Source organism: Macaca thibetana, chromosome 1 (genome assembly GCF_024542745.1).
Source record: "Macaca thibetana thibetana isolate TM-01 chromosome 1, ASM2454274v1, whole genome shotgun sequence".
NCBI classification, from domain to species: domain Eukaryota; kingdom Metazoa; phylum Chordata; class Mammalia; order Primates; family Cercopithecidae; genus Macaca; species Macaca thibetana.
The window spans coordinates 44,238,070-44,256,627 of NC_065578.1; the positions used below are offsets into that span (position 1 = coordinate 44,238,070).

The 18,558-nt window shown below is 43.0% G+C and overlaps 2 protein-coding genes across 3 annotated transcripts in view; both read right to left on the bottom strand.

Moving 5' to 3' along the window:
- EIF2B3 (eukaryotic translation initiation factor 2B subunit gamma) overlaps nucleotides 1–18,558 on the bottom strand; it is a 349,397-nt gene that overhangs the window by 192,507 nt on the left and 138,332 nt on the right. The window lies entirely within an intron of this gene.
- Nucleotides 1–18,558, bottom strand: part of ZSWIM5 (zinc finger SWIM-type containing 5) — a 192,937-nt gene that overhangs the window by 17,908 nt on the left and 156,471 nt on the right. For both annotated transcript variants that reach the window (XM_050797641.1, XM_050797650.1), the window contains exons 5-10: nucleotides 15,096–15,275; nucleotides 8,421–8,597; nucleotides 5,559–5,705; nucleotides 4,106–4,243; nucleotides 1,212–1,472; nucleotides 865–1,000 (exon numbers count right to left, since the gene is read on the bottom strand). In XM_050797641.1, the coding sequence (XP_050653598.1) occupies nucleotides 865–1,000; nucleotides 1,212–1,472; nucleotides 4,106–4,243; nucleotides 5,559–5,705; nucleotides 8,421–8,597; nucleotides 15,096–15,275 (1,039 nt within the window). The remainder of the gene's footprint in view (nucleotides 1–864; nucleotides 1,001–1,211; nucleotides 1,473–4,105; nucleotides 4,244–5,558; nucleotides 5,706–8,420; nucleotides 8,598–15,095; nucleotides 15,276–18,558) is intronic.

The following is an 18,558-nucleotide window of genomic DNA, read 5'->3' on the forward strand; positions in this document are numbered from 1 at the left end:
CTGGAGTGTAGTGGCGCAATCACAGCTCACTGCAGCCCTGACCTCCTGGGCTCAAGCAATCCTCCCACCTCAGCCTCTTGAGTAGCTGGGACTTCAGGTATGCACCACCACGCCTGGCTAATTTTTGTATTTTTTGTTTTTGTAGAGACGGAGTTTCACCATGCTGCCCAGGCTGGTCTCAAACTCCTAGGCTCAAGCAATCTACCTGCCTCAGCCTCCCAAAGTGCTAGGACTATAGGCTTGAGCCACTGTACCCAGCCTGGTTATTTCTAAAAGTATAAGAAATACGTGCCAAGGAATTTCCTGTTTTAGCTAACGTATTGTCCCAGCCTTACAGTCTGACTAAAATTGTTCTTCTGTATAGTCTGCTACATCACAGAGTTAAGTTTAACTGCCTAAACCAAGGATCTTATTCTAGCTTGGAAACAAAATGCCCATAGCTCATTGTTCTCAAGTCTTGGGGTAAATATATTTACCTCTACTTCCCCCAGCTGCTTCTGGGGACCTGTGCTGGGGAACCTTGATTCAGCTGAACTATAGAAGGGCTCAGACCCCTTCTCAGCTTGCCAGACTAACCACTGAACAGGAAGACTCAGGTCTTAAGTGCTCCTTATTTATTAACATCTCAGGGGCTTCCTCAGACAATCAACCATGAGTACTGCCAGGGAACCAAGTCACCAACAAGGAATCCAGATATGAATCCTAGATCATATAGAAACATCTGAGCTATTTTAAGGTACACTTGGTAGCAGGTCCAACAGAATGACAAAGAGGGACAGAAAAGAAAGTGAAATAAGCAAAGAAAAAGAACACTGGACACTTCTGCTTTGATGGAGGCAACTGGACTGGGAAAGGGCTACCCACCTCATGGCACGTAAAGCTAATTTATAGGACAAGTCTGGATCATGAGGCAGCAGAGCTGAGAACAAATACTTGGCAAAGGTATGCATGGGAACACTCTCTCGGTGGATGACTTCTCCCAGACCGCTGAAAGGGCCCCCTGGAGGAAGATAAGTCAGCCAGTTATTTATCTGTATGCTTCCATTTGCCAGTCTGGACTTGAGCCCCAATATCTCATGCATGTTTGCTAATCATGGGAACCTTCACTACATTTTAATGTCATAAATATTCCTGTACTTGTACTCTATTGAAGAGGGGAGCTCAGGGTCATGGGTCAAAGACACCATGACAAGAGACTCTTTTCTACTTACCTTCCAGCAGTAAGATGCATTGCTTTTGCAGTGTTTGCACTAGCTCATCGTCCAGCTGCAGCTCTTGGAGTTGGCTCAGGAGCTGTTCCTCATTACGGCATACCTTGTCCTGTGCGTAGAGGCCTTCAGGCATTACCCTCTGTTGACCCAGGCCCATCAGTGCAACTTCCAAGGCCAATGACAGGTAGGACTCACTGCTGTTTGGGGAGCCTGCAGCCATAGGTACATGCTGGTACACAGGGGGTCTGCTTTCATTCATATCTGAGGGCAACAGGGCACCAAATTCTTTAGGTCAGGCTTGGTAGAGTCTTCTTTCTTTCTTTTTTTTTTTTTTTGGAGACAGAATCTTGCTCTGTTGTCCAGGCTGGAGTGCAGTGGTGCGATCTCAGCTCATTGCAGCCTCCGCCTCCCAGGTTCAAGCGATTTTCCTGCCTCAGCCTCCCAAGTAGCTGGGATTACAGGAGCATGCCACAACATCTAATTTTTGTATTTTTAGTAGAGAGGGGTTTCATCATGTTGGCTAGGATGGACTCAAACTCCTGACCTCAGGTGATCTGCCTACCTCAGTCTCCCAAAGTGCTGGGATTACAGGTGTGAGCCACCGTGTCTGTCCTAGTCTTCTGTCTTTCCCTCCCATCTTTGGGATACAGCTTGGTCAACAGCTATCACAGGGAAGCTGAATCAGAACCCCAGAATAGTAAGGAAAATATACTGAAAAGAAGGTTACACAGAGCCACAAAGATTCCCACTTCTGTCTTTTTTTATTTTTTTGGAGACAGAGTCTTGCTCGGTTGCTAAGGCTGGAGTGTAGTGGTGCAATCATGGCTCACTGATGCAGCCTCAACCTCTTGGGCTCAAGCAACCCTCCCACCTCAGCTTCCTGAGTAGCTGGGACTACAGGCACATGCCACCATGCCCAGATACTTTTTAAATTTTTTTTGTAGAGATAGGGTCTCATTATGATGCCCCGAGATATAGTCTCAAACTCCTGGGCTCAAGTGATTCTCCCACCTTGGCCTCCCAAAATGCTGGGATTATAGGCATAAGCCACCATGCCCAGCCCCACCTCTTTTTTTTGTTTGTTTGTTTTTTGAGATAGAGTCTCGCTCTGTTTCCCAGGCTGGAGAGCAGTGGTACGATATCGGCTTACTGCAACCTCCGCCTCCACGGTTCAAGCAATTCGTCTGCCTCAGCCTCCCAAGTAGCTGGGATTACAGGCGCACACCACCACACCCAGTTAATTTTTATATTTTTAGCAGAGACGGGGTTTCACCATGTTGGCCAGGGTGGTCTCGAACTCCTGACCTCAGGTGATCTGCCTGTCTTGGCCTCCCAAAGTGCTGGGAGTACAGGCCACAGTTACCGCGCCCGGCCCACCTCCTTCTCAATATATGAACTGGCTAAGCCAGTTAGGGAAGTATAAAATCTTATCTTTTGCTAGCACATTATGTAATGTTGTAATTGTCTGTTTTTGTTTCTGTCTCTTTCATAGAATGTGAACACCTTAAAGGGATTAGACCATCTTGTTGTTCTAGGTATTGCTATGTGTTAGTGGTGAATGAATAAACCCAAGTGCAAACTCAGGTTTCCAAGATGTAAATGTCACTGTACAGATGAAACAGACCAAAGATGATGATTCACTTTGCAAGGGGTCAGAGGGAAGACAAGGAGCAGTCCTCACTTGACTTGGGGCCATCCCTTATATCTCTACCCAGAGAAATCTGAATCCATACAGTTAAACTCTTACTTTTGTAACATGTGCAACCTTTATGTTACTATTATCTCATATGCTCCACCACTGGATGCATAATTTCAGGAAGTAAGCACAGTTTAAAAGTCAAAGTCTTGGTTTCTTTTCTTTTCTCCCTCATCTATCCAATAAGTATTTATGAAAGATTGTTAAATGTCAGGTCCTCCACTAAGTGCTAGGAACACAAAGATAAAGAAGTCATAATTTCTGTTTTTAAGTAGCTGACAGTCTAGTAAAAGAGAACTATTTGTAAATAAATTGTAATGTAGCATGCTAAATACTAAAGTAGATATATGTATACAGTAAGTGAAGGCATAAAAGCAAAAAGAATCAATTTTGTATCTATTCTTGGCTACTCTTAATAAGGTCTTGAGACTCTATTAAATTATTCTCCTCTAGTTCTTATTTGTAAAATTGGTACAAAACCATCATTTAAAAGAAAGTTCAAAGGAAACCAGAAAATATTATTATGCAATTGCAAGGGATACACGGATTCTCGATGGAAGTTCTTTCCCACTTTCAGACTGCTCTAGCTTCTCGCCTCTGACTGATGAAATTTCTCTATTACTTGTTATTCTTCTTGGATTACATTCTTTAGGCATTTATGATAGGGAAATAAAAGGAACAAGGAAGGCTGGCAAGGTAAAATGTGAAATCAGGACAAGGCCAGACCACAGGGTAGGAAAGGAAGGTGGGAAATGGGCAAGTATGAAGAAACCTCTTAGGGTGCTCTAGTTTGGACAAGAGGGGGACAAAAACTTCAAAAGGAGGTAGAACAGAGTCTGGAAGGGAGAAAAGGGCTGACAAGGGCAGTCTTTTTTTTTTTTTTAATGAAACAGGGTCTCACTTTGTCACCCAGATTGCAGTGCAGTGGTGCAATCTTGACTCACTGCAGCCTCGATCTCCTGGGATCAAGAGATCCTAGTGCCTCAGCCCCCAAGTAGCTGGGACTACAGGTGACTGCCACCACACTTGGCTAATATTTTGTAGAGACAGGGTTTTGCCATGTTGCCCAGGCTGGTCTTGAACTCCTGAACTCAAGTAATCCACCAACTTGGCCTCCCAAAATGCTAGGATTACAGGTGTAAGCCACTATTCTAGCCAACAAGGGCAGTCTTGGTTTGCCTCAGGCTGACCCCTGTACCTGACATCTCCAGATAGCCATCATCATTCAGGCGGCAGGCCTCAGTCAAAGTGAGAAACAGGCAGCCAATGGGATCCAGGGGGTGGCCCACCCAGCCCTCCAGGTTTGTGATGGTTGTGGTTCCTCTCTGCAACAGTTCTGGAAACAAGCAGGTTAAAATTTTAGACAGTGATAGAGACAAACTGCTATCTGTCCCTGCCTGGGTCTTCTTATCAGTCTCTCCAGCCTTGACCCTGAGAGTCAAATAAAAGCTTCTCTATTGTCTTGCTTTGGGTTGAAAGGGCTGGCCTCAAACATACCAGCCAGCTATAAGGTCATGTGGTCTGCTTTTGGGTTGCCTGCTGGTAGTGCATACATGGATACAGCTTTACAGGTTTTTGTTTTAAGAGATACCTGAGTCTTCTGAATAGCTGGTACTACAGGCACATGCCACCATGCTCTGCTAATTTTATTTTATTTAAAAATTTATTTTTGAGACAGAGTCTCACTCTATTGCCCAGGCTGGAGTGCAGTGGCGTGATCTTGGCTCATTGCAACCTCTGCCTCCTGGGTTCAAATGATTCTCGTGCCTCAGCCTCCAGAGTAGCTGGGACTACAGGCATGTGCCACCATGACTGACAAATTTTTGTATTTTTGGTAGAACTGGGGTTTGCTATGTTGGCCAGGCTGGTTTCGACCTCCTGGCCTAAGTGAGCCACCTGCCTCAGCCTCCCAAAGTCCTGGGATTACAGGTGTGAGCCACTGTGCCTGGCATATTTAGTTTAATTAAATTAATTAATTATTTATTTTGAGATGGAGTTCTGCTCTTGTTGCCCAGGCTGAAGTGGAATGGTGTGATCTTGGCTTACTGCAACCTCTGCCTCTCAGGTTCAAGCAATTCTTCTGCCTCAGCCTCCCGAGCAGCTGGGATTACAGGCATGCACCACCATGCCTGGCTAATTTTTTGTATTTTTAGTAGAGATGGGGTTTCTCCATGTTGGTTAGGCTGGTCTTGAACTCCCGACCTCAGGTGATCACCTGCCTCGGCCTCCCAAAGTGCTGGGATTACAGGGGTAAGCCACTGTGCCCAGCCTTTATTTTATTTTTGTAAAGACAGGGTCTCACCATGTTGCCCAGCCTGGTCTCAAACTCCTGGCCTCAAGCAATCCTCCTACCTGGGCCTCCCAGAGTGCTGGGATTATAGGTGTGAGTCACCATGCCTGTCTACAGCTTTACAGTTTAAAAATGGTCTTCTCATACAAGATCTTAATGAGCCTTCTAACTGCCTTATGAGGGAGGCAAACAGGTATTATTCCCAAATTAACAGATGAGAAAACTGAGATTCATAAAGTGAAGCATTCCACACAGCAAGGAGAATGACCTGGAATTCCCTAGCTCTTCCGGGCCTTGTATCCTCCGAGGATCCTCATCAGCTTTGGGCCTAAGGGGGTTAGATGGCTCCTAATTACTATACCTTTCTTCTGATGCTTGTAGATTTCCAGTTGCCGCTGCTGCTGCAACCTCAGAGTATTAATAATGGCCACTGTGAGTCTGAGGGCCTCTTTTGGATAACCATGGGAACGTAGGGCATCAACCCGAGCACAGGCTGTAGGCACATGCTCTACCAAATAAGAAGAAGATATTTTGGTCTAGTTAAAATTTCAAATCAGGAAAATTTACACCTGACAAAGAGGGTTTGTATTCAGTCCAGTTCCTCAAATTCAACCTGACATCTACTATATACCAGAAACTGTGTCTTTATCTTTGAAGATATAAAAAGTTGAATAAATCACAGGTGATATCTTGAAAGAGCTACCTTGCAGCCTCAGCGTGGTCTATGGTGTTGAAAGGGACACACAAGTAGGATAATAAAATGTAGTTTCTCTCTTTGCAAACATATATTATACTATGGGAAACCAATGGAGGTAGCAACTAACTGCCTAATGGGAAAAGTCTCATTCATTTAATTAATCCTACATTTCCTGAAAACCTATTATATGCCACGGAGTATGTTTGGCAAAGGAAGTACATAGATGAATAAGAAATGGTCATTGCTCTCAAAGAGCACACAAATGATACATAAACGTAATTATAAAGCAGCTAAAAAGAAGTAACATAATAGGAATATATATAGAGAAAATAATATTTGAGCTGTGCTTTGAAGGACAAGTAAGATTTCAAACAGGTAGACAAACAGGGAAAGACATTCCTGACAAAGGAAACATAAGCAGGGGCATATTGTAAAAGCATAAAAATTATTCAATATATTAATAGCATCCATCTTCAGAGTATGGCAAATAGTTCCATGTAGTTAAGAATTATGTTATGTGGCTTAAGATAGCCTGGAAAAGGTAGAGTCTGGAATATAAACAGCTTTGAATGCCATTCTATGGAGTTTGAATTTACCTTAGGGATAATGGAAGACTACCAAACCAAAGACTTACAAATAGGTGAGTAATTATAACAAGCTTTATGGTTTATTTTGTGCTTTTTTCTTAAAGATAAAATTAAAAATTACAGAAGTAATTGCAGAAAATTTGAAAATACTTATAAAGAAATATAAAATAAAAATCAGAAATAATCACTCTTTCCAGTGTCATGTATATTTACTCACACTTTTCTATTAATTTTTTTTTTTAGATGGAGTTTCACTCTGTCACCCAGACTGGAGTACAGTGGCGTGATCTCGGCTCACTGCAACCTCCGGCATCCAGGTTCAGGCAATTCTCCTGCCTCAGCCTCCTGAGTAGCTGGTATTACAGATGTGTGCCACCACACCCGGATAATTTCTGTACTTTTACTAGAGACAGGGTTTTACCATGTTGGCCAGGCTGGTCTCAAACTCCTGACCTCAGGTGATCCGCCCACCTCAGTCTCTCAAAGTGCTGGGATTACAGGTGTGAACCACTACGCCCAGTCTAGTAAGTTTTTACTAAAAATGGGATGGTATTAACACTTACTGTTTTGTAACTGGGCTTCCACTTAATAATACATTGTAAATATTTTTCCATGTTATCAAATATACATCTATAACGTTAAAAATGATTACATATCATTCTGGTGAATACATGTATATCTATTGAGCTAATCAATCCCCTATTGTTGGACATTTATATGGTTTCCATTTTTTCTCATCTACCTTATTTTTGTACATGCTGTAATGAACCCCTTAGCTATATGCATATCCTTAGTTAATTATGGCTCAGGATAAATTCCTACAGGTAGAATTCCTGGATCACATGGTATGAACATATTTTAAAAGCTTTTGATAAGAAGAAATACCCTTCAGAAAGACTGTAAGTATTTACACTCCTATAAGTAGTGGTAACCTATCTCCATGCAACTTCTCCCACACCAGAAACTAATTATCTTAATTAAAAACGCCTGACCATTTGAAAATCAAAAAATGCTAACTCAGTGTTGTTTTAATTTGCATCTTTGTTAATGAGGTGTATATTCTTTCACATGCTTATTAGATTTATGTTTTAGAAGTGCTGGATCACAGAAGAAAGATGATCAGAGGGAACTTCAGGTGGTGACTCAGTGTGTCTGGCTATTGCTTTCAAGAGAGAGACGGGCATATCTAGATTCAGCAAAATCTTGAGAAAGACAAAGATATGGTTTGAGAGATGGAGGTAGGTAATTGCGAGAAGACAATGAAAATGTATGTCATTGCTGTAAGACTCGGAAAATGAATATTTTTAAAAAAGAATGTCTCTTTTGAAATGGGTATCCTGTGATAAAGTCAGGGACAGGCTGATTGAGGGAAAGCCAGGAAACTATTTCAGAGGAGGGTTTAAACTCACAATGAAACAGCTCTATCCTGTTATCATGAAGGAAGGTAGGAAGGTGGGAAGGAGAAAAGGAAGACTGCTTGGTGACAAATGTAGATTATGTCCTATTTACTAGCATAGGAGACTAAAAAAAATTCAAATTCAAATTAGTGCTTTTTTTAGCAAAACATGTAATTTTAGAGTAGACTATAATGTTGCTCAATAACTACTGAGTAGACTATTGTTGCTTAATAACTCAGAGAAGCTGTGAACTGAGGCCTAATTGCTTTGTTAGTGCTCTTTGAGATGCATTAACTCCTTTCACCCCTGCCAAAGCTTAGAGGACAGGATGCAAATTCTTATTTGAGGTTGCTGTATCACAACTGAGTATACATGCAAATGGCTTAGGCTTCACATAAATATCCCTAATAAAAGCCCCAAAAGATCTGTGTGAAAACTGTCCAAATTGTAGTTTGAGTTGTAGGTACGTATGAAGATGGCTCATTTGGGCCTGGCATGAAGTGAGGGTGGCTCTCAAGTTCTTAGAGGAGGGCTAGACTTACCAAGCCACAGTGGCTGGCCTTGGGAATTAAAGAGTAGTCTTTCACTTTCCCGCTGGCAGGCAGGAGCTGTATAAACATCACTGCTGATTATTCGCTGTAGGTGGCTATCCTGCCAATGTAATTCACGGCCCTCAATGGCTCTAGTGAACACTGTTCGTCTTGGTCTGGATAAGGAGTCTGGAGAAAGAAGAACATGCAGCAGTACAGTGACAGGCAATTTGAAGTTTTAAGCCCTGGGTCTTCTTCAGGGTGGGAGGTTGGCTGAATAATAGTATTTTAAAAGAATAACTCTGGCAGCAGTATTGAGAACAGGTTATAAGGTGGAAGGGCAATGAGAGCAGCCACTTGCAATCTCTGAGTATCTGTTGTGTTGCCTCCTTCTTGGATAAGCTTTTAGTGTGTGTGTGCTCTTTATAGGAATAACCTTCCCACAGAGATCTATGGCTTCCTTCCTCCTCCTACAGAAGACTAATTTCTCCAGAGATCCAGAAGCTACATGAAATACAAGAGGAGTAGTGGTGCTTAGCCACTCAATCATGAAGATATAAACTGCTTCTATCGAGGTCAAAGGTAGAGAGAAGCAGCTAGGCAATATCCTTGGCCAATCTGTAACTTGTTTCATACCAAGTTTCCCTTATCAGACCAAGGACTTTCATGAAATTCATATTAAGAGTTGAAAGAGAGCTGAAGTTACAGTGGCTTCTGCCTGTAATCCCAGAACTTTGGGGGGCTAAAGTGGGAGGATCACTTGAGGCCAGGAGTTCAAGACCAGCCTGGGCAACATAGCAAGACACTGTCTCTACAAAAAATAAAAAATTTAAAAATTAGCCAGGCATGGTGGCACATGCCTGTAGTCCTAGCTACTTGGGAGGCTAAGGCAGGAGGATCACTTGAACTCAGGAGGTAGACGCTGCAGTGAGCCAAGATTACACCACTGCACTCTAGCCTGGGTGACAGAGCAAAACCCCATTTCAAAAAAAAAAAAAAGAGAAAGAGCTGAAGCTCTGTATATTCAGGTACCTTTATTACACTGATATCTGCGGCTTACAGTCTTGTTCCCCAATAAGAAAAAACTGATGAGGCCAGGTGTGATGACTAGCACTTGTTATCCCAGCACTTTGGGAGGCTGAGGCTGGCGGATTGCTTGAGTCTAGGAGTTTGAGACCAGTCTGGGGAATGTGGTGAAACCCTGTCTCTACAAAAAATATAAAAATTAGCCGGGCATGGTGGCGTGGGCCTGTAGTCCCAGCTATTCAGGGGCTGAGTCAGGAGGATCACTCGAGCCCGGGAGGTTAAGGCCACAGTGAGCCGAGATCGTGCCACTGGTCTCCAGCCTAGGTAACAAAGCGAGATCATGCCTCAGAAAAAAGAAAAAGAAAAAACTGGCTAATAAAAGACAAACTTGTTTTCTCACTGGAGTCTTATCATGCCATCTCTCTTCAGGAAAAGGGCTGCAGGGAAACCAAAACTGCAGATAAAAATGTAGGCTCAACTCTTAAGGGTGGTATGTAGGAGGACCAAATGAAGATATCTTGCCATAAACCATGGACTTAGGGAGGATCATGGAAATGATATTTAAGGTAATAAGAAACCATGAGGGAGTCACTTAACTGATGCTTTGCCAGATTAATGGCAATTTAAACTATTTTGGGATCAAGAACTGACGTATTGTACCGTACGGACATTTACAGAGATGCCCAAATGAGGTGTGTACCTACTGATTCTGTGCAAAAAAATTATGAGGGAATGTCAGATAATTCATACTGAATATGAAACAACCTAACATATTCAACCATTCAGGAAAAGTCCTTGGAATCTGGTCATTTCTTTAGAATTTAATATATCCCATTGGGTACAGGCTCAGATGGCTGAAGGATATTATCATTCAAGTAGCACTGACAGTATTTACTGAAATTGCTTCTCCTTCATGTTGTCCTCACTGAAAGCACAATGACTCTTCTACTGGCTGGAATCTAAGCTCATCTATTGCTGAACTGAGAATCCACTGGTCTGCTCAACCCACAGTGGACACTGGGCTCCCAATATATTTTTAAATTGATTAAATCAGCGAATAATTACTGCCTACTATACAGTAGGTACTGTTCTTAGTGCTTAGGACATACAAAGTCCCTGTCTTTTTTTTTTTTTTTGAGACGGAGTCTCGCTCTGTCGCCCAGGCTGGAGTGCAGTGGCCGGATCTCAGCTCACTGCAAGCTCCGCCTCCCGGGTTCACGCCATTCTCCGGCCTCAGCCTCCCGAGTAGCTGGGACTACAGGTGCCCGCCACCTCGCCCGGCTAGTTTTTTTTTTTATATTTCTTAATAGAGACGGGGTTTCACCGTGTTAGCCAGGATGGTCTTGATCTCCTGACCTCGTGATCCGCCCGTCTCGGCCTCCCAAAGTGCTGGGATTACAGGCTTGAGCCACCGCGCCCGGCCCAAAGTCCCTGTCTTTATGGACCTTTACATTCAATTGGGGAGAGACAGTTAAGTAAATATATAGTGTATCAGATATATCATACAGTTATAAGTGCTATGAAAAAGTCTAAAGCAGAGTTAGGGAGAAAAGCAAGCTGGGGTTAGGCAGGGGGTTATTGTTCTATTCATATATAGAATGGTCTCCAGGCAAAAGGAACAGCAAGTACTAAGTCCTAAGGCAGAAGTATATTTGGAGTGTTTGAGAACAGTGAGGAGGCTAGTATAGTTGGATGGAATGAGCAAGCAGGAGAATCACAGGAGATTAAGTCCGAGACATATTAGAGAACTAGATCATGGAGGGCCTATGTAGGCCATGAGAAAAAGATGACTTTGGGTTTTTGAGAAAGATGAGAGGCTACTGAAGAGCTCTGAGCTGTGAAGGTATATGATGGGACTTGCATTTTAAAAGGATAACTCTGGCAGCAGTATTGAGAACAGGATATAAGGTGGAAGGGCAGAAGAAGGGGGAGCAATCAGGTGGGCACTACAATAATTTGTGAGAGATGATGGTAGCTGGCAGAGAAATAAAGAGTGGAGATGATGAGCAGTAGTTGGATTCTGCATATATTTCAAATTGGATTTGCTCATGGATTAGAGCTGGGGTGAGAGAGAGTAAAGAATTAAGAATGACTCCAAGGTTTTTTAGAGAGTTGCCATATATGGAGACAGGAAGACTGCAAGAGGAGCAGGTTTGGGTGGGGCTTGAGGGGTAGGAATCCTACTGAGATGCCTGTTAATAGATAAATGGGGATATCAAAAAGGCAGTCTGAATATCAAATATACATGTCTGGAGTTGAGAGGAAAGGTCTGGGCAAGATCTATATATACGAGTTGTTAGTATTTAGATGATTACTAAAACAATGCAACCAACGAAGAAGTATAGAAAGAGGGTGGTGGCCAGGCGCGGTGGCTCACTCCTGTAATTCCAGCACTTTGAGAGGCAGAGGTAGGCGGATCACAAGGTCAGGAGTTCGAGACCAGCCAGGCTAACATAGCGAAACCCCGTCTCTACTAAAAATACAAAAATTATCAAGCGTGGTGGCGGGCACCTGTAATCCTAGCTACTCAGGAGGCTGAGGCAGGAGAATCACTTGAACCTGGGAGGCGGAGGTTGTGGTGAGCCGAGACCACACCAGTGCACTCCAGCCTGGGCAACAGAGCAAGACTCTATCTCAAACAAAAAAAAAAAAAAAAGAAAGAGAGGTGGTCTGATGACAGATCCCTGGGCACTATGGCATTTTAGGTTGGGAACTGGGGAAGAGACAGTAAAGAGACTTATAAGGAATGGCCAATGAAGTAAGGAGAACCGAGAGAGAATGGTTTCTTGGAAGTCAAATGACAAAGAAGTTTCAAGGAGAGTGTGACCAATGTGTCAAACAGTGCTGATAGGTCAAGTAAGGTTATGACTGAGAACAACTAGTAGATTTAGCAACAGTTAGCATTAGTAACTGATACAAGAGCTGTTTCAGTAGTGGTAGGGATTGAAAGCCTGACTTGGAGTGAATTCAGGGAGATTAAGAACAGAAGAAATGGAGATGGAAAATCTGTACTATTCTTTTTAACTGATTTTTCCTAATTCTACCACCTATTTCTACCACCCAGAGATGCACGTGGAATCACAAGAGTGTTTTCTGTTTTGTTTTGGTAAACAAAACAAAAACCTGTAAAACCCTGTCTTACACAGTAAGACAAAATTCCTACTGGGTCAAAGAATTACTAAAATTGGGATACTAAAGAAAAGCTAGCAAGAATGATGGTGGTAACTGGTGATGCATGAAGAGGGTGTAGTTTTTGGTAATGTCAAGGTTTAGGGTATGATTTTGGGGTTGAATGGCTAAGTTATGGTGGAGGATGAGACTACTGGAAAAGAGGAGATCAAATAATTGAGAGGCCAGGGTATTGAAAGGGTCATCTATGTGGCTACTGAAGTCATCAAGAATTATGATGGGAATCAGCGTGGTGGCTCATGCCTATAATCCCAGCACTTGGGGAGGCCAAGGCAGGAGGACTGCTTGAGCTCAGGAGTTCAAGACTAGCTTGCGCAACATGACGAAACCATCTCTACAAAAAATACACACACACAAAAATTTGGCTGTGAGTGGTGGCTCACGGCGGTAGTCCCAACTACTCGGCAGGCTGAGATAGGAGGATCACTGAAGTCTGGGAGATGGAAGTTGCAGTGAGATGAGAACACGCCACTTCACTCTAGCGTGGGTGACAGAGTGAGACCCAGTCTCAAAAAAAAAAAAATTAAACAAAAAGAATTACGATAGGAACAGTGATAGAAAGTAGTATTAGTAAGCCAATAGCTAAAAATCTTCAATGAATGAGAGGGATTGACCCAGAGGTCTACAGATGACAAAAACCAGCAGGGTGGCAGACAGTATAGTTTGATGGCATAAACTTAAACCTGGGGTATTTTAAGAAGGTAGGAAGGAGAATTATGTAGAAATGACTTTGAAGAATAGGCAGGAATCAACTGCTTCTCCAGCCCCAAAGGTAAAGGGATGTGAAAGAGGTATCAATCACAACCTGAGAAGGCTTTAGAAGAAGCAACATCTTCAAAGGAGAGCTAACAACAACAAAGAACCAATATATTATGACAGGAAGAAACTGCCAGACCAGGCTGGGTGCGGTGGCTCACGCCTGTAATACTAGCACTTTGGGAGGCCAAGACGGGCAGATCACTTGAGGAGTTTGACACAAGCCTGGCCAATATGGTGAAACCCTGTATCTACCAAATATACAAAAATTAGCCAGGTGTGGTGGCCCGCGCCTGTAGTACCAACTACTCAGGAAGCTGAGGCAGGAGAATTGCTTGAACCTGGAAGGCGGAGGTTGCAGTGAGCTGAGATCACACTACTGCACTCCAGCCTGGGCAACAGAACAAGGCATGTGTTTGTATGCATTTGACCCTCTCTATGCTATCCAAAGCCACTATCAAAGAGATGGCTTCCTGTGTTGTGGAAGCTAGATGAGTGCCAGGAAAGGGTAAATAAGTGGCAAAATTGTAGCCTTTTCATCTTCCATTACCTTAGTTGTCTTAAATATACTGACAACTAATTATGGTACAGAAGAAGACCAAACAAAAACAATAATTTTCGTGATTTCCTTCTTGAGACTGAAAATACCAATGGAGTTATTTAAAATAAAAGGAACTGCCAGGCGCAGTGACTCATGGCTGTAATCCCAGCACTTTGAGAGGTTGAGGTGGGTGGATCACCTGAGGTCAGGAGTTCGAGACCATGCTGGCCAACATGGCAAAACCCTGTCTCTACTAAAAATACAAAAATTAGCCAGGTGTGGTGGCTGTCACACCTGCAATCTCAGCTACTCGGGAGGCTGAGGCATGAGAATCACTTGAACCCTGGAGGCAGAGGTTGCAGTGAGCCAAGATCGCACCACTGTACTCCAGCCTGGGGGATAGAGCAAGACCTTGTCTCCAAATAAAATAAAATAAAATAAAATAAAATAAAATAAAATAAAAGGAACCAATTGTAAAATCAGTGTCTGATAAAATCTTCTACCAATAAAGGCTCTCAATAGGCTAAAGAATAATCAATTGACAACATCAAATAGATCAACTGACAACATCAAATAGACTGAATTAGTTGAACTAAAACTGATACGAATGCTGATGTCAAGTGATATCTGCAGGCCAGTGGGCTCAAAAGGTGGAGTGTATGGTATCACTGTACTGGAAGTGTCTTAAAATGGGGCAGGAATCCTACCAATAATATGGGAGGATGATCCCACCCAGCTATTTGCTGTATAAAAATTTGAGGAAAACAGAAGTAAGAAAAGTTTTTAAAAGTTTTTAAAACTGCTTTTTATAGGTCTTTTGTTCCTCCCCTAAGTTAGGTCTGAGCTAAACCAACCCCAACTGAAGCCAAGACATTTAATACATTAGACAGGAAGAACCTGAAGAGTAGACCAGGAGTCATGCAGAGGGCTCTAGGACATTATGCTAGGCACTGTAAGGACACTAGATGTGGAAAAGGATAGCAACTCAATGTCAAAGATAAAAGCTTATCCTTACTTAAGGTTCGGCATTTCAAGATGAATAAAAACACAGGCTTTTCTTATTTAGAATGGCAATTCTGACAGCCAAAAGGCTATCCAGCTACCATTGTTCTAGGTTTACCCTCCCACCTTTCGAAGTTCCAGGTACAAAGAGCCTAAAAGGACACCTGGCTCACCTGGGCTGTGAATGGCATTCTGGGGAAGTGCATTGGTGATGTTGGGCAGCTCATGTCCATAGTTTCCATCCTCCAGGGGACAGACATCCAGGTCGCTCCACTTCTGCAGCTGCTGCAGCCAGCAGGATTTCTCCTCCAGTTTGCAGTGTGGATTTAAAATTATGCACACCCATAAAGCCCCTGGAAAATAAAGCAACCCATATTCTTAACATCTCTCCTTTGATGTAAGCCTTCATGTTTCAGTTTCATTTTTAGATGGTAGAGAAACTTTCCAAAGCATTAACTTTTCTTAATGTAAAAAATTCGCTAAGATTTTTAGAACTGGCTTGTTTTTCCTTCCCAACACTTCCTTAAAGTAGAGTGACTGTCTTATTTGAATCTGTGTGCCTGTGATATAAAGACAGACTTAGGCTTGAACTCTGAGCTCAAATCTGCAGTGTAATAAATATTTATTAAGAGCCTTCTATGTTAAGGCTCTGTGCTGGTGAATAAAACCGACACTGTTCCTACCCTTGAGGAACTGTCTAGTGAGGGAGACAGATAAATAAACATAATTCCATTTGAATATGATAAGTATTAAGATAAAGATACGTTCAGGGTATGAAAGCATATGCATAGAGGAAGGGCATTTAGTACAAGGACATGGTTGGAAGCGAGGAAGTCAGAAAAAGTTTTATTTTTTTGCTTAGCTGAACTTCCTGAGCTTCATCAAATCATTCAATTGTCAAACTGAGATCATAAAAATACCTACTTTGTAGGGCTATTGTGAAAATTAAATGAGATAACCTTTGTCAAGGGTCTAGCATATTACCTAGCACATAGTAGAATCTTAGTATTTGCTTATTCAAAAAAAATAAAGTATTTGGACTTGGATTTTCAAACTGCTGATAACTTGTGATGCCTTAAAACTATTCCTTTCTTGGGATTTTTTTTTCTTTTTTTTTTTTTTTTTTGAAACGAAGTCTCGCTCTTGTCCCTCCAAGCTGGAGTGTGATGGGGCGATCTTGGCTTATTGCAACCTCCGCCTCCTGAGTTCAAGGGATTCTCCTGCCTCGGTGCCCCAACCCCACGCCCCCCACCCTGAGTAGCTGGGATTACAGGCGCCTGCCACCATGCCTGGCTAATTTTTGTATTTTGTTGCCCAGGCTGGAGTGCAGCGGCGCGATGTCAGCTCACTGCAAGCTCCGACTCCCGGGTTCACGCCATTCTCCTGCCTCAGCCTCCCAAGTAGCTGGGACTACAGTCACCTGCCACCAAGCCTGGCTAATTTTTTGTATTTGTAGTAGAGACGGGGTTTCACCGTGTTAGCCAGGATGGTCTCGATCTCCTGATCTCATGATCTGCCCACCTTGGCCTCCCAAAGTGCTGGGATTACAGGCGGTGCAACTGGCTGCAGTGTGTCTTAATATAAACATCCTTTAGGATGTAGTTACATCCATGGATGGAAGTACATTTGGACACTATTTCAAAGCCAAATAGGAATGTTTTAAAAAGCCATATTAGCCTCAATTTCAGATATTAATTGAAGATGAAAATTAATTTCTGGCTGGGTGCTGTGGCTCACACTTATAAACCCAGCGCTTTGGCAGGCCGAGGAGGGCAGATCACTTGAGCTCAGGAGTTTGAGACCAGCCTGGGCAACATGGTGAAACGCTGTCTCTCCCAAAAATACAAAAAATTAGCTGGGCATGGTGGTGCGCACCCAGCTGGTCCCAGCTACTCAGGAGGCTGAGGTGAGAGGATTGTTTGAGCCCAGGAGGTGGAAGTTACAGTGAGCGGAGATCACACCACTGCACTCCAGCATGGGTGACTGAAAAAAAAAAAAAAAAAAACCCTCATTTCTACTGTTTCAATTCAATTTTTTAAATGTACCATGAAAAAGAAACTATATGATGTGTTGGGTACAGTGGCTCATGCCTGTAATCCCAGCACTTTGGGAGGCGTAGGCGGGCTGATCACCTGAGATCGTGAGTTCAAGACCAGCCTGACCACCATGGAGAAACCCTATCTCTACTAAAAATACAAAAAATTAGCCAGGTGTGGTGGTGCATGCCTGTAATGCCAGCTACTTGGGAGGCTGTGGTAGGAGAATCGCTTGAACCTGGTAGGTACAGGTTGCAGTGAGACGAGATCCCGCCATTGCACTCCAGCCTGGGCAACAAGAGCGAAACTCCGTTTCAAAAAAAAAAAAAAGAAAAAGAAAAAAGGAACTAATACTTACAACAGTGACTCTTTAGGGGATTATAGTAACATTTATTTTACAGTTTAACAAGGGCTTTTCATCTATAGTGTAGAAACAGATTTTCATATTTAATCTTCACAGGTAAAAAAGAGGACCAAAAAAGAAGCTACTAAATCTGGCAACTTCAGAAGAACTCTGGTGATCTTAGGAATCGCAAAATCAATAGGATAATAGGAAGGGAAAACAGATTGGGTGAGATGAGAGGCTTAAGAGGTAAAGAAACAGGGTGCTAATTCTAGTCCTGGAGGAGTTCCTATTTCCTAGGCATTTTGATATTAAGAAGGGGATCCTGGCTGGGCGCGGTGGCTCATGCCTGTAATCCCAGCACTTTGGGAGGCGGAGGTGGCTGGATTGCTTGGGGTCAGGAGTTCGAGACCAGCCTGGCCAACATGGCGAAACTCCATCTCTACTAAAAATACAAAAAATTAGCCAGGCATCATGGTGTGTGCCTATAATCCCAGTTACTCAGGACGCCAAGGCAGGAGAATCTCTTGAGTCCAGGAGGCGAAGGTTGTAGTGAGCCACGATTGAGCTATTGCACTCCAGCCTGGGCGACAGAGTGAGACTCTGTTTAAAAAAAAAAAAAAATCCCTAGAAAGTGAGCACAAGTACTTTCACCTATAAGTTAAAAATGAGTTTTCTGTCTTGTTAATTATGTCCTTATAAATTTGTTTCAATACAATTACAACCCTGAGAAAGAGACAAAGCAAAAAATCCTACCAGTTGCCTGTATAAAACAGCACTCACAGGACTGTTATCAGTATCCAGAAGCATATTTTCCTACAACTTAAAAAAAAGTGTTGGCTGGGTACAGTGTCTCATGCTTGTAATACCAGTGCTTGCGGAGGCTGAGGTGGGAGGATCACAAGGCCAGCAGTTTGAGATCAGCCTGGGCAACAGTGAGACCCTATCTCTACAACAAATTAGAATTGGCTGAATGTGGTAGCCTGTGCCTGTAATCCTAGCTACTTGGGAAGCTGAGGTGGAAGTATTTCTTGAGCCCAGGAGTTTGAGTTGCAGTGAGTTATGATCACACCACTGTATTCCAGCCTAGGGGACAGTGAGATCCTGTCTCAAAGTAAATCAATAAAAAGACATTTGGCTTGGGCTTGGTGGCTCATGTCTGTGGTCCCAGCACTTTGGGAGGCTGAGGCAGGTGGATCACTGGAGTTCAGGAGTTTGAGACCAGCCTCGCCAACATGGTGAAAGCCTGTCTCTACA